The 21,479-nt window shown below is 42.2% G+C and overlaps 1 protein-coding gene across 2 annotated transcripts in view; it reads left to right on the plus strand.

Moving 5' to 3' along the window:
- Window positions 1-21,479, plus strand: part of SLC25A13 (solute carrier family 25 member 13) — a 209,686-nt gene that overhangs the window by 141,725 nt on the left and 46,482 nt on the right. For both annotated transcript variants that reach the window (XM_060108215.1, XM_060108216.1), the window contains exons 12-13: window positions 11,790-11,842; window positions 13,427-13,507. In XM_060108215.1, the coding sequence (XP_059964198.1) occupies window positions 11,790-11,842; window positions 13,427-13,507 (134 nt within the window). The remainder of the gene's footprint in view (window positions 1-11,789; window positions 11,843-13,426; window positions 13,508-21,479) is intronic.

Below are 21,479 nucleotides of genomic sequence, written 5' to 3' on the forward strand. Positions count from 1 at the left end.
TTGCTTCACAAACTACTTTTATGGGCTTCCCTTGGTGTTGGATTAAACGTCAAGGGTGCCTTTAGAATTGTGAGAAATAATTTTTGTCCTGCTGAATGCCTTTAATGTGCTTGCGTTGACCTGGTTTGTTTGAATTTTGAGTCCCTTCTCTTTCCTCTTTGACCACACCTGGCGGGTCTTGATTCTTGGTTGCATCTGGAATTCCTTGCTCAACCTATCCTTTTGACCCCATGGACAAAACAGCTTAAAGCCTACCTGAGTAGTGAGCTACTGTGGGCCATCCCGTAAACCTCATGCTGTTTCAGTTATATCAGTGAGACTGGCGGAACTGGTTTTAACTCCTCAGGGAAGGGGAGTAAGCCGGCCTGTTAGGCAGACATGGAGGCTCCCTTTGAACACCAGAGAGGCAGCTCCTCATCCTTTTCCTGGTTTAGAAAGAGCCATTTATCTAACCTGTTTTGGGTGCCTGATCCCTAAGGGGTTCTCTTGTCAGAGGATGATAAGTAGAGTGTGAATATAAGATGATTAGTGCTAGGAGTCACCTGTGTTCATTTCTCCCTGACTTCTTACCTCTTCTAGTAGACAATTTTAGAACAAAAGATGTACTATAAAGCTTTGTTTAGTTTCTGTTTCGTAATTTGGATCTTGAAAGCAAAGAGATGATTGGCAGTTTAGGTTTTTGAAAAAATGATATATAGTCTTGCTTCATAAATGAATTATTCCTATTCTTGATTGGTTGGGGACTAATTCCCTTTAGTGCCTTGCACATAATCATTGATTAATAATTATGTGTAACCGTGCCGCGGAGCGGCTGGGCCCGTGAGCCATGGCTGCTGAGCCTGCGCATCCGGAGCCTGTGCTCCGCAACGGGAGAGGCCGCAACAGTGAGAGGCCCGCGTACCGCAAAAAAATAAAAATAAAAATAATTATGTGTAACTGTATATTTGTAAATGCTTATCATTGGACAAGAGAGGGATCAGATGAAAACGGGAAACTATCATTACCAGCAAAAACTTATAATAGAAACAAAAAAGACCCCAACTGTTTCTGAGAATCAGTATTCTAACCTTCGTGTAGAAGGTCAAGATATAAAACACCCAACATGTGATTCTTTTTTTTTTTTTTTTTTACGGTACGCGGGCCTCTCACTGCTGTGGCCTCTCCCGTTGCGGAGCACAGGCTCCGACCGCGCATGGCTCAGCAGCCATGGCTCATGGGTCCAGCCGCTCCGCAGCATGCGGGACCCTCCCAGACCGGGGCACGAACCCGCGTCCCCTGCATCGGCAGGCGGACTCTCAACCACTGCGCCACCAGGGAAGCCCCAACATGTGATTCTTTGACTATAAATTTCTTATTAAATGTAATTTTGTTTAAAATTTTTATATTCCAGGGGAAAACAGTTAAATTTTAATTTTGAGAATTTAGAATTGCTGCTGTTCACACTCTACCTAGCAATACTTGAGAAGGTGACAGAGTACATCTCTAATTTATAAACTTGTTTCAAAATATTGAGCCTATTTTTTCCTATTATGGAATTTTGCTTAACATGTAATTTTTCTGCATCAAGACATATATAATTGCTAATATTTCCCGAAGAGTATAATTTGGGAATGTTGCATAAGTAAGTTCTCTCCCCTGTTGTAAAGTTATCTTTATGTATATTTAGAGGAAAAGTTGGCAGTTGGCCCTGAAAGAAGGTGCTTGCAGCATGCATCCTTATTACAAGGTTAATGTAGCATCGCTCTCCCTCTCTTTTTTTCCTTCTTACAACAAGAATACGGAACTCTAAAGGAAGCGGTTTTGTATTTAGAAATAGTTCCCTGTGGAGCTCTGAGAGTGAAGCCTCTTTTTGAAGAACTCATTTGGCGCAAGTTGTTTTCCTCTGTCCTTTCTCTGGCAGTTGCCAGTGTCTGTGCACAGTCCTGGAAGTTATCCCATCATAAGCAGGGACCACATTTGAATCACGGCCCCGTCATCAAAAGGTGACTGATAACAGCTATGGGGATTTTTAGCACTGTCTTCAGTTGATGCTGAGTCCTAGGAATTTTAGTGTTGTGAGTTGGTAAGGTCTTTTCTCCATGTTTCTGTGCAGCTCCCTGCTTCTTTGTCTCTCAGAGCCTCTTATCTTTGGGGGGTAAGTTTGGTTGTTAGAAGTGATCCCCTTAGAAATCCTATGAGACTGACTCTGCAACCCCTTCTCTATAATGCAGACTACTTTCTTTACAAGAAAATTATTGATTTTCCTAGGTTTTTCTGTAATTTTTGAAATTCAGACCCTTTAGGCTAAGTCTATCTGTATCACAGGAAATAACACCCAAGAAAATCCAGATCTCCCTGAAGTCACTTGTAAAAGTCTTCCTCTATTTCCTCCCCAGTCTCCAGATTGATTTAATGCACTCAGGTGTTTAAAATCCTTAATGAATTACCTGACAGCTTATTTGGTTTGAATGAACTACATGACCAAAAACGAGTCAGTTATTGGCTAGCTGTAGACTTGGCATATCAAAGAGAAACAATTGATTGGGTAATCATCCATAATTAAATGCTCTTAACGTTCCAGGAATAACTAATTTCTGCCTCTAAATTTTTGCTACACTCTTCTCTCTCAGATGCTTCAGGTAACGAGATGAGTACCCTTAGAAATTGGAGAATGTTATGGGGAGGGAGGACCATGGGGAGAAAGATGGATTCAGGAGAAATACTTCCTAAAGGAAGGTTTTAGTTTTTATTTCTGTTCGTGGGAAAAAAAGAAAATTTGCCAGAAAGGGAAATTAGATCACTTTGTGAATTAAACTTAATTTGGAGTACTACTTAGTCTTTGAGGCAGTTGGCAAAAAAAAAAAAAAAAATTTTTTTTTTTTTTTAAATCAGCCCATTGACCAGGCTTGCAGAGTTTTAAATGTGTCTATTTCGGGTTGTCTGCGTGGTGCAAAAGCAGTCGTCTTCCATCCTGGAATGTTCTCAAGGTGACATCTAGAGGATATTGTGGTGATATCTCAGGAAGTTTTGTCAGATAGCTAGTTTAAGCTATGTCTCTTGTGTGGTTAATGGTTCTGTAGAAGGCAGTATCCAAATTATGTGGATCCACAGTGAGATTCCTTCTTACTTAATTCTTGTAGATAAAAATAAGTTTAAAAATTCGATCACCAAAATAAAGCAATTGGAGGTTGTACAAGTCTATTTTGCATAACTTAAGAAGCCATGCATCTTGGCACAAACCACAGTGAATCTGTACACTGCAATAAGTCATGGTGTCCATTCATGTCCACTAAAGCTTCTAATGAGTGCAGAATGGTTTGGTTTGAGTCTTATTTTCTTGGCCAATTTCTGCACATTTTCATTTAGGGTGTTAAGTTGTGAGTAGATCAAAAAGCAGATATTTGTTTATAGGAAATCAAGTGAAAATGAACAAAAGACTTGGACAGTTCCTGAGCTGGGTAATCAAATCTCCAGAAATCTACCCTGAGCACAAGGCATTGAAAGGGGAGACTAAGGTGACAAAAACTTGGAACTAAAGTGAGTGGGAATATCGTCAGAGGCTTGAGAGGGCCGGATGAGAACAATGATGAGCTTAGAAAATTGGGAAAGATGGAACTAGATATAACCTGGAGAAGAGAAGATTAATTAGTGAACGAATTAGTTCTAGGCCTCAAGAATGATAATTTATTACCAGCTACTGCCAATGCTGAGACTGAGACAAGGGAAATAGATTAAACCTCAGCAGCAAGGAAATTTAGATAGAAGAGAAGATAACCAAGACCCTGAAAGTTGCCATATACTAGAGTGAAAACCTGAAGGAGGAGAGGGTATGATTCTTCTTCCCAATGATCTTCACTTCTAGAAATCCTCCAAATAGAGGAGAAGTCACAGGAACCAAGGTTTTTCTAGACCATAACAGTATCATTCCGTCATGCTTTAACAATCCGTCTCCCAAAGGCATCTCCTGAGCCATAGCTAAAATAATAGATGGTTCTTGACTTTTTTTTTTTTTTTTTTTTTTTTTGCGGTATGCGGGCCTCTCACTGTGGTGGCCTCTCCCGTTGCGGAGCACAGGCTCTGGACGCGCAGGCTCAGCGGCCATGGCTCATGGGCCCAGCCGCTCCACGGCATGTGGGATCTTCCCGGACCAGGGCACGAACCCGTGTCCCCTGCATCGTCAGGTGGACTCTCAACCACTGCGCCACCAGGGAAGCCCGGTTCTTGACATTTTGAGCAAAAATATTTAACCCAGATAAACAAGCATTTAAATCTTCATATCTGCCATGCCCCCAGCTCCACTGTACACTCAGCTTGGAGTGATATCCTGAGAGCTGGTGGAAAACCGGATAGTAACGAGGGCCATGAAAGGGGATAGTGTAGTTGGGAGAGGAGGGGCATGCCTCATGCCTGGGGGCTGTGTGAGTCAAAAGCAGACAGACACAGGAGAGGGGCGGGGTTGGGGGGGAAGAAGAAAGCTTGAACAAGTGAAGAGAGAAGGCCATGGAAATAGGAGCAGGAAGAAAAGCTGTGAGGCAGGGCACACAGAGTGCTGATAGCTCCAGAATAAAGGTTAATCTGATGTTGAAAGCAAGGAGGGCTCTCTGGGAAGATGGGGATAGGTGTAGGGGCCTCCATGGTGAGGTCAGGAGGCTAAGAATTTAACATCGGAGGGGTCGCCTCTGGGTTGAAACTAGATAACACAGAAAAGTGCTAGATGTGGTTTCAGCTACAACAATAGGAGTATTTTATGCATTAATATCCCCTACCAAGCTCTACTGCCTGTCTCTGCCCTGGATGCCTTGGACGCTGTCTTACGTGCTTTAAGCTACCTTTCTCAGGGCTGGGCTGGCCACTCTTGAACTTGTTTTCTGTCTGACCTGAGACAGAAATGCTGCTTTAATGATGGGTTTCTCCCTTGCTGTGGCCCGACATCATCTGTGCCCCTCCGTGTCTTGTCCAGTGTGGTCTGTTGGGACAGCTGCCGCATGGTGGTTACAGTTGTTTGTGGACCCTCAGCCCGGCTCCTGACCCGCTGCTTTCTCTGAGCCTCGTTCCCCAGTTGAGCCCTGACTCCCACTTGTCCACCAGGTTATAGTCTGCAGCTCAGCTCTGCAGGTCAGTGCCTTCTCCTGTGAGAGCCTCATATTCTCTGGAGAGAGAGACGTGGAGGCAGATGTGGGGGCCCACCACATAGCCGCCCTCCTCTTACTGTGTGAAAGGGCCCAGCCCTGCAGCCTGCTAGCCCAACGTGAGTCAGCACCCAGAGAAAAGTTTCAGAACATTCTGGGCTGGAAAGAAATGCCTTTGTTGGAGCCATAAATCCACTAGAGTGCACAGGGAAAAGCTGAGCATTCCAGGGCCGAAGAGCCCTGCTTTGGGAGGCATCATGGACCCGAATTCAACTCAGTGCCACAGCACGGTCACCAAATAGCGAGGGACTTGGGAGAAGCTGCTTAGCCTCTCTAGAGCCCAGTTTCCATGGACAAAGGGGAGGATAGTGATGCTGATGAAGGTGAAGAACAACAAAAAAACACCTCTGTAGTACTTACTATGTGCTTGGCACTCTTCTGAGGGTTTTGTGTATATTAACTTGTTTCATCTTCGAAACTACCCCATGCACATGGTACTGTGTTTATCCCTATTTTACAGATGTGGAAACTAAGGTACAGAGAGGTTGGGTAACTTAACCACAATTACACAGCTACTAAATAACAGTGAAAATTCAAACCCAGCAGCCTGGCTCCAGACTCCATGCTCTTCAATCGCCCGGCTCTTCTATTCCTCAGGAGAAATGACATGGTAAAAAGTTGCTTATCATCAGAGGTTGAGAACTGTTGTAGTTCTTAACTGAAACATTTTAAAGACGTAGTTGAAGATGTGGTGTTATGTCTGTACTGCTTCCTTATCTTTGCCTAAAGTAAGTGGTGCTGCTAGACACTGTCAGACCGCGTGTGCCCTCGCTGCTTGGCGACCGCTCTTCTAAGAACGGGCATAATGCCATGGCAAACAGCATTGTACTCCTAACCTATTTCCCTAGTTCCTATACTCCCTTAGTCACCTAATTCGGGACTGTGAGCATTATTCAGGATGAATTGCCTCTTGTAAGCAAGAGGATAATCAAGAATATGCCTTGAACAAATAGGTAGAAAGAAACTTTCATCACTTTTTTTGAATACATAATATAGATTGTGAACAGTGTCTGGCTCCTCGTATACATTTACTGATATCATTATCATAATAAACCAATGAGTCATAATTGGCATCCTTGGTTTACTAATGAGGAACTTAGAGTTCAAAGAATAATGTCCCCAAGGTCACTCAGCACAAAAGAGGTGCAGACCTAGGATTCCCGCCCAGGTCTGTCTGCCTCCATCGCCCGTGCTCCAAGCCATTCATTTTGCTGCCGAGCCACTGGAAACAAATAGCTTTAATTAGGCCAGCATTATTAATGAGTTTCTTTCGTAGTCCCTTCTAACTCTGAGATTCTAGAATTATATTTCTAAAAACTTTTTGAGCAAGACTACCGCTCAGTAGCCCTCTGATCAGCACACTGCCCTCGGGAACTGCCTTTTGGGGGTTCTGTGTGAAGCCTACAGTGGAGGTTCGTGGTATGGGCTTAGTTCCCACACCTCCAGCTCAGTTCTTTCTCATTAGGTTGCATGAAGAATGGGAATCAGAGGGGATAGTGTGATTTATATCTCAACCCCATGATCTCAAGGCAAAATACTGTATTAATATTGTACCCTGTAAATCTTTTCTCGCATTAGCAGCCTTCTGGTGACGTTTGCCAAGGAAGCATTGCCATATGTGCTGATGGAGCTGAACTAAAATGAGAAGATTAGAAAACTAACCACACTAATAAATTTCATTTGAGGCAGTTGGAAAACAGACTGCTGTTTTGACAAGTTAGAAACAATACACACATCCATTCTCTGTTTCTAATGGTTAAAATGAATTTCCAGAATCCAACAGAAACATCTTGTGTTAGAAGCCTAATTTTTCTGCTGAGTTACCCAGACGTCAAACATACATGTGCTTTAAACTCCAGTGTGATGGCGTTGAAGTGCCTTCACCAGCCACACTTTACCGAGCCACACTACCCTTCCTCCCTCTGAGGTCAAGGAACCCGGAGGTTTATTGAAATTCCCACCTCTCTGACTTTCCTTGTCCTGCAGGTCAGGGCCCCTCCCCTCCCAGCGGGCATTTGCCCACAACTAATGGTGTCAAGGCCCACATCCCTACTGGCTCTCAGATTGTCATCCACAGCTACCCTTTGTTCCCTAGTTTGCCAGGGTTGTCACCACAAGAATGGTACTTGGCCAGTACCTCACTGAGTGCCAGCCTCTGGCCCAGGTCTTAGGAATGGATTTGTACTTTGGTTTTGTTCTTACGGGTTGAAGTTACTCATTTAATACAGTGGAACTCAGGGCCTTAGATTAAATTACTTTAACCTCCTAATTACTCTTCGTGCCTTGGGTCTCTGCCCTTACCATCTGTCCTTCACCTGCCTCCAGAACTTTTTACTTTTTGAACTTGACTCTTTAAAAGCCACCCCATGTGTCTACTGAATTTTTTCCAACCCCCTTAGTGTGGCCTGGGGAGAAGCAGTGCAGTATACCGGCCAGGAGCACCCCCTTAGAGCCAGACCACCTAGGGTTGAACCCCACTGCCCCACCTAACAGCTGAGCAACCTTGGGCGGGCTCCGAGAAGTCTGCCTCAGTTCCTCATCTGTTGATGGGATAAAAATAACACGTGCTGAGTTATTGTTATTGACTACTTGTGGTGTAGATTAAATGTGTTGATTCACACAAAGCGCATAGAGAAGTGCCTGGCATGTACTGGCTGTTGTCCTTATCGCTGCTACCATTGTTTGTTACAATGTCTGTGATCTCACCACAGCCTCCAGTGACCTCGCCCTCACCCTGACTGGGCCATGGTCTTGAGAAATTTTGGTGCCTTTTTAGCTCTGTCCCCTCTGCCTGGATCACCTTGCCCTCTGTTCTACTCATGTCTCTCTTCTCCAGTGAACCTCTGCTTATCCTTAAAGAATCAAGTTAAGTATCTCCTCTTCTTTGATGCTTTTCTCCCTCCTGCAGGCAGAATAACTGGTTCTCTCCACTGTGTTCCCATAGTACTTTGGTGCCCCGGGGCTGTGATACTCAGCACTCTGTTTTTAGGTGGTGTGTCTCCTTTCTGGCACACAGAGACCCCTAGGGCTCCCTTTTCTTCTAAACTGACACTGGCTCCAGGGGATGCCACAGATCTTACGATGTTCATCCCAGTTTCTTCCAGTACCAGGCACAGAAAGCATTTGGTAAACGCTTGCTGACCAAATAAGTATTTGCTGCCCTATATATAGTTTTAAAAGCAGGGTTTTCTCTATTGTTTTGTTTTGCTCTCTGCTGTTCACAGTGCATTACTAAATTTGTAGTGAGAAATAACAAAACTCTATAGCTTAAAAGGCTGGCTGAAGTGATTGTATCTAACGCTATAGTCATGTGGCTCTGTGGGCTGTTTTTTATTAGTCATTTGAAAAGACCATCACAGGGTAGTTAAAGAGACAAGAGATCATCATTTAAATCACAGTGCTATCAACCCATCCATGGCTTGGTCTACAATTTAATGATGAGAGTAACACATCTAGCAAGTAAATATTTAACTAAACATTTTGGTACTTGACCTGAATGCAGAGAGTAGAATGGAAATTGGAAATGTTAAGATGTAGTTTAACCAGCTTATCCCTGAATTTTACTGGTCGAAATTAATGTTGTACTTTCATAAAGTAATAATAAAGCCTTTCTCCTCATAGATGTTATCTCATGGTATAAGTAAAAGATTAATAAGTGAGCATAGTTTAGGAGGAGAGAATTCTTACTTTGAATAAGAGCGTTTGCTTTGCCCAGATGGTTCCTATATTCACATGTTCTTTGCTGTTTTGGTTCATTTAGATTAAAAAGAATATATCCCATACTCAAGCTAGCAGAAGCATAGGGGAACTTTTGGTAAGAGTTCACATGAGAGAGAAGGAAATCCGAGATCTCATAGGGATCCCAGGGCAGGAGTTTCGCTGGAATCTGGCCTCAGTGGGACCGGAAGATGGTCAAGGCCGTCCCTCCCACCTGTGCACCTTTCATGGGCTGTGTGTTTTCTCTCTCTCTGGTGTCTCCATTCTATTTGCTACACATTTTCTCCTGCCAGTCTTCTTCCTTTTCGTATCATAGTTGCTACTTCCTTGTGGCATTATCACACACATGTCTTCAACTGGCCACTTTCCCCACTCCATCTGGCACATTCTCCGTTTGTGCCTTTGTGCTGACTGGCTCTCACCTTTGAGAACTCTGTCACGCTCCTGGGAGAAGGATCCTGACTGGGTAGCTCTATTCTTTGTGCCAGGTCACAGGGCCCAGGGTGCTGAACTCATTGGCTGTACATCTTTTATGTGTCTTGCCCTTGGGGATGAAATAGGCTCAAAATAACGGCTGCCTAGAGAAGACGTTGCAAACCCAACTGTTTATAGGATCCAGGCAGCTTAGTTATATCAGTGAACAAATGAGGCTGGATGTGAAAGGCAAATACACATTCGCCTGTCAGGCAGAGGACAGAGTTGGGTGTTGTCTAAAGGCATAGACTCTTGAGGAAGATGGCTTAAATTTGAATCCCAGTCTCACTGTTTATCATCTGGGTAACTGAGAACAAATTACTTAATCTCTATATGCCTCAGTTTCCACTCTACAGGGTGGTTTTAAGGATTAAATGAGTTAGTAAAGTGCTTAAAATGATGCCTTGACACACAATAAACAATATGTTGGCTGTTTTTAGAGGAAATTTTGATTAGCATCAGCATCCTTATCATTTAGTTTTACAATGAAATGAGCTTTCTCCAATTCTGCCTAAAACATGAAGCTGTCTTGGTCTATTTAGTTCCTCCCTTTTTGTAAAGCCATAAGCCCAGAGAGGTATTTCTCTATTGTGAGGATATCAACGGAGCAAGAAATGATGAATGATCATTGGCACTTGTCCTCATTGCCATGCTGGCGTTAGGGCATGGCGGAGACCTTGCTGAATTGATGCTTGGGTCCTGTCTAAAGGGCAGAGCCTCGCCCAACTGGAGATAGATTGCTGTGATGTCAGAAGGAGGCCCAGAGCTGCCAGATCCATTAATCAATCAGTTGATCAATCTAGTCATCCATTCAGCCATCTATCTATCTATATAATCTCAAATTATGTTTAAAACCTGTGCTACTCAGCAAAACACATCTGCGAGCTGGATACACACATCCCTCAAGCTAGTGACTTTTGGCTGTAGGCTGTTTCTTTAAGAAGATGATGTGGGGCCTCCCTGGTGGCGCAGTGGTTGAGAGTCCGCCTGCCGATGCAGGGGATACGGGTTCGTGCCCCGGTCCGGGAGGATCCCATATGCCGCGGAGCGGCTGGGCCCGTGAGCCATGGCCGCTGAGCCTGCGCGTCCGGAGCCTGTGCTCCGCAACGGGGGAGGCCACAACAGTGAGAGGCCCGCATACCGCAAAAAGAAAAAAAAAAAGAAGATGATGTGGGCAGGGCTGGTCTCTCCGAAGAGGCTGAGGGTGGACCTTTTAATATAGCGAATTAGGAAAGTGTACTTACTGGTGACGGATAACACCATGAAGACCCTCCCAAGGACAGCAGCATGACACGGCAACAATACAGTCTGATCCTTGGGGTTAGCTTACTGAGTGTTTCCAAGGAAAGGCATCTGTCTTGGATTTGATTTTCTTAGAACAGATGAAAAAGGTCACTTTTTTTTTTTTAGTTCAAATATGTAGGTCCACTACTGTCATAACTGCCTGTCCTAGAAGTGGCCCTTTCCTGTCCAAGACCACACCTCCTCCTTGTGCTCGGATTCTTCATTTTCCACTCCACCTATCGTGTCCAAAACTGAGCTCAGCCGTCTTCATCTGTACCAGGTGTTAGTGCTAAAAACTGAGCTCTAGCGGTCAGAGCCAGTTACACACACACACACACACACACACACACACACACACACACACACACACACACACACACACACACACACACACACACACACACACACACACACACACACACACACACACACACACACACACACACACACACACCTGTTTTCTGCACCACATCCAGAGTGGTCGTTTGAAAATATGAAGTAGCACATCACTCTCCTCCTAATGGAAACCCTTCTTACCTAACTTGGAGTGTATCGGGCTTCGGGGTCCTGGTCTGCAGCGTGGCATCGGGCCCCACCCACTCTGCTGTCTTTGCCCCGTCTGTTCCCCTTCCCAAAATGCAATGCATGTTTCTCCAACTTTTTCAGCAAGGCCTCTCCCCTCCTTCCATCTGAGACCAGTCAGAGGGAGCCTCGTTTGTCTTGAGCTTGTCACAGAGTCATAGTTGCTGAATGTATGAATGGCTGAACCGTGGGCAGTGCGGGGGTGAGGAGCTGAGAAAGGTGTCAGAGAAAAAGAATATTTTCACTAAAGTCCACTGATTTAAGAGGCGGGAGGGAAAAAAGCAAATCTGTGGAATAATGAGATTTCCTGTATCACTAATACTGTTGATTTACCCAATGTGCAAACGATCCAGAATGTGAGGGGGAATTTACTCAGGCCTGATGTGGCTCTTAGACCTTAGTAGCTAAACGTTCCATTTCAAGTATTCTCATTCAAGGTAAGAGCAGAAAATGGCAGCAGGGATTGCCCCAGTTTTTACATTGTGATCCCCGTCTTTAGAGCTGTTGATGTGTTTAGTTAATGTTAATTTATTTAATATGCTTCTACTTTTTGTTGTTTTTCAGGTCTGTTGCCACAGTTATTGGGAGTCGCCCCAGAGAAGGCCATAAAACTTACAGTAAGTCTTTTGATTTGATGCTTCAGATGAAGGGAGTTTGCACACACTCAGGAATCTAGCAGAGATTCTTATGTGAAACAGCAGGTCTGTGTTTCCTCAGAGGCGCTAACTGATTTGAACATAGAGGTGCTCACCGCACATAGCTTTTTATTGTTCCCCATTTAACAGTGAACATGTGAAAATGTGATAATATACTTGAACAAGATTTTTGGTGGTTGCCACCACCATCATCATTGTCATCATCACTATAGTAGTGGCAGCAACAGCAGCTAAATTTCCTTCAGTACCTACCATATTAGGTGCTTTCCATGTATTACCTGTTACTGTTCTAATCTCAAGCAAGGTGTGACCCACAGTTTACAAGTCAGGAAAGTGAGGCCCACGGGGATTAAGTATTTACCTGTGTTTGCACAGGTCCTTAGTAGGAAGATGAGAATTCAAAACCAGATTTTTCTGACTCCAAAACATATTGTTCAAGTACACATGCTATTTACAGAATTCATGTTCGGGGTGTATTCTGTACACATTTGCCAAAGTGACATGTTTAGGGGTCTGAGTTCTAGTTTAAGTTGATCCTCCATCATATTGGTTCTCCAGTGCCTGACTCCTGTCTGACAGGTGGTAAGTATTCAGTATGTATTTGTGCAATGGATAAATAATTTGCATTTTCATCACCAAGGTCATAAAGTCCCAGAAAGTTAAACTTTACTTTTGGATTGGGCTGTGTAGCATTGGTGCTGAAATTCTTCTTTTACCATCTTATTATGTGATCTTGGGACAGCTAATCTTTTGATCCTTAAAATTGCTTGTAGTACATACCATTTTGAGAATGTTATACTTAATTAATTAATTAATGCTCTTGATGTTCTCTGAGAATCCTTGAGAAGTTTTTTTTTTTTTTTTTTTTTTTTTTGTGATACGTGGGCCTCTCACTGTTGTGGCCTCTCCCCGCTGCAGAGCACAGGCTCTGGACGCGCAGGCTCAACGGCCATGGCTCACGAGCCTAGCCGCTCCGCGGCATGTGGGATCTTCCCGGACTGGGGCACGAACCCGTGTCCCCCTGCATCGGCAGGCGGACTCTCAACCACTGCGCCACCAGGGAGGCCCCGAGAAGTTTTTTAAATACTGAATTTCTACTAAGCTAAAAGATCCGCTCAGCCAAATTTGTCTCGATGATGCTGTTTTAGATTAAATCTTGTTGGAAGACTTGAAAGTGATTTTTTAATCAAATCCTATAAAACAGTTTTTAAGTTATAAAATGTATGTTTTAATTTTGTCTCTTGTTAATATGTCTCTCTTTTTATGCTATTGTAATTGCAGGACATATTTGAATTAAGCTTGTAAGCCACCTCTCTTAATTGTTTCTCCGTGAAACATCAGGAATACGTATTTATATATTTTACCTTTCAATAACTATGTATATGCTATTAAGAGCAAACTCTTAAGATACTTCATTTATTCAGTTTATGATTACTCCAATACAGTGACAGAGAAAAATAACATTTATTTACAGTTGTATATTTATATGTGTTTAATGGCTTTCTCTATATTTGTCATCAGCTTCTATAAATATTTTTCTTCAAGGTGAATGATTTTGTGAGGGATAAATTTACACGCAAAGATGGCTCAGTCCCACTCGCAGCAGAAATTCTTGCTGGAAGCTGTGTAAGTACCTTTTGCGGATCTCTACATTGAAAAGACTTGTTTCACGTACATATCACAACCGTGCTACACAAGTGTGGACTAAGGCTTCTGTTCACCACAGGTCCCGTTCAAGGGCAGAGTCTACTAGGGCACCTCGGCTTCTCCTAGACAGGTGGACCACTCCTGAGGTGGAAGGGTAAACGTCTCTGGTCTTACTGCCTGTTAAGTCATGCCTGTTAAATTCGCCATTGCTAGCAGTTGGTTTTGCAGGAGAAGTCATTTGTGGCAGAAGTGTTTGGCCTTTGAACAGATCTTTGCTAACCTTTTCTAGGGTTTATTTTTCGTACATTCTTTCCTCATGGCACCCTCTGCTGGGTCAGGCACTGAAATTTATAGTTTGAAATCAGCAACCATCGCTCTCTGCTTTGCTTTACTTCACAAATGCCAGCAACTCTTCAGGTTTCCCAGTGCTTCCAGGAGAAGGATGTGGGAGGTGACTGGCTGAGTGCACTCCACATTGTCAAAAATGCTTGGAACTAGTATTTCTTTATATGGATGAACAACCTGCATCTTGTTCTTGAGCTCAACAAAACATCATGTCTTGTTTTATTTCATATACAGGTTTGTTCATGTGAATGTAAATGCCTTAAGTAAGTTAAACTCTTATACAAAGACTGGTGCTATTTAAAGATAAGGTTGGTTAAATAAACGGTCTTTGATCACTAGGGCAATAAATATTGGTATATTTTCCATCTACACCTGTGTTTCTTGTACAAAAGATGAGGCCACTTTTTTTTTTTTTTTAATTCACTTGTTCTGTGCAGGAAATGGTGTTCATAAAATGATCTTTTCTTGAAAAGTCCTTGAGTTTAGAAGTTGGGGAAAACACCCGAGAATATTAAACCTTTGTCTGGAGAGGGCTTATTGTCCTAACATTGAATGGGGTTCCCTGAATATAGCAGGAGCTACAGAGTCCTAGCTCCTGGTAATTCTTAAGAGATGGACGGAATTTGACTACAGCCTGACTTTCTGTTTGATCACTGACCTGTCAGAGACGGCCAGGTAAGATCCCCTTGTCCTGTAACTTTAGGAGCATTCAGGATGGAAAAAGGGAGCCTTTAATGTCCTAAATAAAAAGGGCACACAATAATAATCAAAAAGAATATTAGGAGTTGCAGAAATGGCTCTTGCCGGTAAGTATTCGTCCTTTAAAACAACTGTAGTTTCCAGTTGAATAACTAGATTTTCTAATTTTTTATAGGCATAACCATGGGCTATACCTAAGTCCATCCTTGAAGCTATTACAAGGGTCCCGAGAGAGTAGGGCATTTCAGTAGGTCAGGGGGGTTTGGGTTTTTTTTAGAAGTCAGGTTTTAAACTTTCTGAGAAGACATGATTACATATCTCTCTAAGAATTTAAAATGGAAAACTAACTATGTGATACTACTCAAGATTTTGGCAATAATCTTGAGGTTTATTTTCTTTATAATGAAAGCATTTTGCCCGCACACAGGCCTGGGTGCCAAGGAGATTGGTCGTGGCACGTATCGTCTGCTGTAGGTGGTCTTGTTTTCTCGTATGTGGTCGCCCATTTCAAACACAAAGCACCGATTGGCATCAGACATGGTGCCTAGTTATTGCAAAGTGGTGCAGCCCTTTTCAAACCTGATCTAAACACAGGCTTAAAATTGGAGCCACTGGGGCTTTACAGCTACTTAAAATATCTGCGAAGTGAGGTTTGCCATCCTTCATCTCAAAGGTGGGGAGACAGTGGTCCTCAGTGTTTCAAGTCTCCTGTTTTGACTCCCCCCTACTCCTCCCTCCCCCCGAGTCATTGCTTTGAGAAGTAAGAGTTTATTTCTCAGGTAAGCAATTCTGTTGGTGGCAAACAATCCAGGTCCTTTAGATATCTGAGTAGTGGGATGGCTGGTTCCACTTCAGCATGTGTTTTTAAAGCAGTAGCAGCATCTTTCTCTGCAGGCTCTGACAGAGTTGTTGTCCCTGCTGTTCAGAGCCAGTCACACACCTCCTTGGAGAGTCCTTGTGAGTACCTCTGCCTCACTGTCCAGTTAGGACTACAGAGGGTTTAAAAGGTAGCGTTGCATGGGCAGTTCCCCTTAGTTCACCCAAGCATTGCCAGGCATTGCCTTTTAAGTCCCTGGGGAGCTCACCTTACTTTATTATCACCGAGAATTAGGAATATGGCTAACTTGTGCACTTAAAACCTCAACTGCTGATTTCTTTGAAGATGGCTTTTTTGTTTATTTTATAATCTGTTTTCTACAAAAACAGGGAAAAGATGCAAGGAGGTCCTTGTCTGCTAACCTTAATCGTCTCCTAGCTAAACTAAGGCTTGTTTTATTATTTTTTTTCATTAGAAAAACAACAAGAATGATAGTAAATTTGAAGGAAAATGTTGGAGGAAAAAGAATAAAATTGATCTCATTCATTAATTTTTGATATAATGAAATCTGTGACTGAAGAGCTTAAAAAACTTTTTAAATACTCTTGTTTCATTGGTGTATGTAAAAGGATGAATCTAGCATTAAACTTACTTTTTGCACTAGTTTAGAGCACTATTAAAAATTTGACCAGTTTTCTGAGCATTTTTGTAGATTGACACTTAACAGTGGTGATATATTCAGCACAGCTCAAGGCTACACTAGGTGCCAAGACAGGGGTTTATAAACTCTCATTCTGAAAGGTGTCTTGTGGTTTGTGTTTTCTGCATAAGTTGGTTTTCTACTTTCTGAATTAGACTAGGAGTTTTAGGAGTTTTGACAACTTGTTTGACAACAGTTTTGACAAGTTGTAGGAGTTTAGGTCTTTGACAAAGACCTGGAGCCTCAGGTGTTCCTGCACAAGATATATACCTTCTGTTTTTTCCATCCTTTCTTTCCTTTCCTCAGTCAGGAGCTCAGCCCTGGAGGGAGATGAGACTTAGGGAGGTCACTGTCAGAAACGGTGGAGGCTCCCAGTAAATGGGGCAGAGGACAGAGGGCCTGTCACCACTACCCATCTCCAGTTAGGTTCCCAGTGACTTTAAACCTAACATGTTACCTCTGAGTACGTTGTTGTGATTGCAGTATTGCTGCTACTTTAAGAAAAAATAACATATGTAATACCATGTGGTCTGTAGGTTACAGTCCTTAAATTCTACAAAGTGAGTCTTCTATGCCTCTAGTGGAATAGAGGGTTGAACTCCTGGGGGCACTGGGATCTTTAGTTTTTGATCCTTTGATCTTAAGCTTGACCGATAAGGAAATACAAATGGTGCCATGACTGGTTTCAGGGAAGATATAAATATGATTAATTTATTTGGCATGAAAATCTACATTGAAATGAAAAGAAAAGAAATGATATTCACTGGGTGGGAAAATATGTCAAAAAAGGATAAACCTCTGTCTTATAAAGCTTGTATTTAGTAAAAATTATTTGTGTACCAATAAAAATTAATAGTATTCCATAATAATTTTTGGAAACACAAGTGAACATGCTTCCTGAACAATAGTCCTTTGATAATGGATCCACTGTATTTTTCTTTCTTTTTTATTTTAATTTTATATTGGAGTATAGTTGATCAACAATGTTGTGTTAGTTTCGGGTATACAGCAAAGTGATTCAGTTATACGTATACATGTATCTTTTCTTTTTCAGATTCTTTTCCCATTTAGGTTATTATAGAGTATCAAGCACAGTTTCCTGTGCTATACAGTAGGTCCTTGTTGGTTACCTATTTTAAATATAGTAGTGTGTACATGTCAATCCCCAATTCCCAATCTGTTCCTCCCCCCGGTAACCATAAGTTCCTTCTCTAAGTCTGTGAGTCTGTTTCTGTTTTGTGAGTAAGTTCATTTGTATCTTTTTTTTTTTTTTTTTTTTAGATTCCACACATAAGTGATATCCTATGATATTTGTCTTTCTCTGACTTACTTCACTTAGTGTGATTATCTCTAGGTCCATCCATGTTGCTGCAAATGGCATTATTTCATTCTTTTTAATGACTGAGTAATATTCCATTGTATATATGTACCACATCTTCTTTATCCATTCACCTGTTGATGGACATTTAGGTTGCTTCCATGTCTTGGCTATTGTAAACAGCACTGCAGTGAACATTGTGGTGCATGTATCCTTTCAAACCATGTTTTTCTCCGGATATATGCCCAGGAGTGGGATTGCTAGATCATATGGTAGCTCTATTTTTAGTTTTTTAAGGAACCTCCATACTGTTCTCCATAGTGGCTGTACCAATTTACATTCCCACCAACAGTGTAGGAAGGTTCCCTCTTCTCCACACTCTATCCGGCATTTATTATCTGTAGGTTTTGTGATGATGGCCATTCCGACTAGTGTGAGTTGATATTTCATTGTAGTTTTGATTTGCATTTCTCTACTAATTAACAGTGTTGAGCATCTTTTTATGTGCCTCTTGGCCATCTGTATGTCTTCTCTGGAGATGTGTCTATTTAGATCTTCTGCCCATTTTATGATTGAGTTGTTTGTTTTTTTGATATTGAGCCGCATGAGCTGTTTGTAAATTTTGGGGATTAATCCCTTGTCAGTTGCATTGTTTGCAAATATTTTCGCCCATTCTGTGGATTGTCTTTTCATTTTGTTTATGGTTTCCTTTGCTGTGCAAAAGCTTTTGAGTTTCATTAGGTCCCATTTGTTTGTTTTTATTTCCATTACTCTAGGAGACGTATCAGAAAAGATATTGCTGCAATTTATGTCAAAGAGTGTTCTGCCTGCGTTTTCCTCTAAGAGTTTTATAGTGTCCAGTCTTAAATTTAGGTCTTTGATCCATATTGAGTTTATTTTTGTGTATGGCGTTAAAGAATGTTCTAATTTCATGTTTTTACGTGTAGCTGTCCAGTTTTTCCAGCACCATTTATTGAAGAGACTGTCTTTTCTCCATTGTATAGTCTTGCCACCTTTGTCATAGATTAATTGGTCATAGGTGCTTGGGTTTATTTCTGAGTTTTCTATCCTGTTCCATTGATCTATATTTCTTTTTTTGTGCCAGTACCATACTGTTTTGATGACTATAGCTTTGTAGTTTAATCTGAAGTCTGAGAGCCTGATTCCTCCAGCTCCGTTTTTCTTTCTCAAGATTGCTGTGGCTATTCGGGGTCCTTTGTGTCGCCATACAAATTTTAAGATTTTTTGTTCTAGTTCTGTGAAAAATGCTATTGGTAATTTTTCTGTCGAGATACATACATGTGCATTTGGTGTGGGTATATGTGTAAATATATCTAATGCTTATGGGAGCTTATATTCATTTTAAGTGGGAAGAATAATTGACATGCTCACATCACTGGTTCTGAAAGGGATTGGTGAGAATATCACCATGGAAAAACATGGCATGAAGAGCAATCTTAATTGCTCTCCCCTGCAAGTAAGTGTGACCCTAATATAGTGGCCTATGTTCCCATTATTGTGGTGATTCTCATATACATGGTATTTTTTGCTTGTTTGTACAGCCATGTATCAGATACCATTTTTAAGGAATTTTTGTTTTGTTTTGTTTTGTTTCGCGGTACACAGACCTCTCACTGTTGTGGCCTCTCCCATTGAGGAGCACAGGCTCCGGACGCGCAGGCTCAGCGGCCATGGCTCACGGGCCCAGCCGCTCTGCGGCACGTGGGATCTTCCTGGACCGGGGCACGAACCCTTGGCCCCTGCATCGGCAGGTGGACTCTCAACCACTGCGCCACCAGGGAAGCCCTTAAGGAACGTTTTTATAACGGTTTATTTTTTTTTTTTTGCATTACGTTCAATTGCAGTTAATTTTTATGATTTTTGTAAAACAAAAAGACACACCCATGTGCCGGACACTTAGTTTAATATGTCAAACTTGACAAATGCACCCAGAGGCCCTCTTATATTTACCTGTCCCAATAGCTTTTTCCTCCCTCATCTCCCAAGAGATAAAACTACCCTGAAATTGGTGTTTTTCATTCCCATGCCTGTTTTTTATACTTTTTGTGACATCTGAGTGTATCCCTAAGCAAGATGAATGTTTGCTTTTGGATGCTTCATTCTGACCCAGTGCTACAGGAACATAGACCCAATGATTCCCATACTGATGCCTTTGCATTTTTTTCTTACTAATGCCTTGCTTGGAAGAAAAGAATAGTAAATGGGAATATTACTTTTAAGTGCTATAATGTGGCTGGCATACAATGAGTATGTCTTATAGATGTGTGGATATATATGATTTTATATAAATATAGTTGGAATGGTATATTTATGTAACCAAGTGTTATGTAACTTGGAGTTTCTTCGCTAAAGTCATTTCTTCAATCCTACCATTTAAACTCATGATGAATACTGAGTAAATTTAAAATTGTAACCCTCCCCACTGCCAATACACACGTTCCCTACCTGCCTTACTGTCCCCGCTCCTCCTCTTCTCCCTAATGGGAATGATTTCAGTGTTTCTCTGTCACTGAGGAGGAGAGGTGTTCTAGTTATCTATCGTTGTATAACAAGTCATCGTACAACTTAGTGGCTTCAAACAGCAATTTATTATTATCTCTCCTGGTTCTGTGGGCTGACTGGGTTCACCTGGGCAGTTCTCCTTTGTGATCTCCATGTGGTGACAGGCAGACAGCAGCTGGGGCTGGAATCATCTGAAGGCTCCACTGGAATAGATGTGCAGGATGGCTCACACTTGGGCTGGCGGTGACGCTCACTGTTGCCTGGGAGCAGCTGGGGCTGTGGTCCAGAGCACCTACTGCGTTCCTCTATTATGTACCTTGAACTTTTCAAACCTCGGCTGCTTGATTCTAAGAAAGCTTCCCACAAGTAGGCATTCTAAGAGTCCTGGGCAGAAACTGCAAAACTTCTTATGACCTAGCTTTCAGTAGCACTTCTTCTGCATTCTACTGGTCAAACAAGCCACTTAGACCAGCCTGGATTCAAGAGGAGAGAAATTAGACTCTACCTCTCAATGAGAAGAGCAGCCAAGAATCTTTAAACTACCACTGGAGGGTTCAATAAGCAGTGTTGTAGGATGGGAACATCCTCATTGCCCTCCACTTTATGAAGATTTCATAATGAATCACATGTCTTCTCCAAGGACCTGTTGCTGATTCTGGAACCCATTCCTGTCCCACATTGCTCTTGGTTGAAGGGAGCAGAAACTCACTAAAGAAAAGCAATAACTAAATGAAAGTCTCCCTGAAGGGTGTACATGAAATGAAATCAAAGGCGCTTGAGAATTGAGGCAGTTCTGTGCACTGGCAACTTTCTCTATTTTCTCTGGGCCTTCTTGGTCTCTCTCACAGGGACTTTGCATCTCTCTGCATATTTTTTTAAGACTTTACTTTCTTAAGAGCAGTTTTTGATTCACAATTTTGAGAGAAAGATACAGAGATTTCCCATATACCCCCTGTCCCCACACGCGCATAGCCTCCCCGTTACCAGCATCCCCACCAGAGTGGTACATTTGTTACAGTTGATGAATCTACATTGGCACATTAGTCATTCGAAGTCCATGGTTTACCTTAGGGTCCATTCATGGTGTCATGCATTCTACGGGCTTGGACAAATGTATGACATATATGCATCATTATGATACCATGCAGAGTGTTCTCACTGCCCTGAAAATCCTCTGTGCTCTGCCTCCCTGCCCCACCCCTAGCAACCGTTGATCTTTGTACTGTCTCCATGGTTTTACCTTTTCCAGAATGTCTTATGTTTGGAACCATACAGTTTTGTAGTCCTTGCAGATTGACTCCTTTCACTTAGTAATGTGCATTTAAGGTTCCTTCATGTCTTTTCATGGCCTCATAGCTCATTTCTTTTCAGCACTCAGTAATATTTCTTTGAGTGTACCACAGTTTATTTATCTGTTTACCTACTGAAGGACATCTTGGTTTCTTCCAAGTTTTGGCACTTGTAAATAAAACTGCCGTAAAGAACCTTGTGCCAGGTTTTTGTTGAAAACGTAAGTTTTCAACTCCTTTGGGTAAATACCAAGGAGTGC

Source organism: Mesoplodon densirostris, chromosome 9, assembly GCF_025265405.1.
Source record: "Mesoplodon densirostris isolate mMesDen1 chromosome 9, mMesDen1 primary haplotype, whole genome shotgun sequence".
NCBI lineage: Eukaryota > Metazoa > Chordata > Mammalia > Artiodactyla > Ziphiidae > Mesoplodon > Mesoplodon densirostris.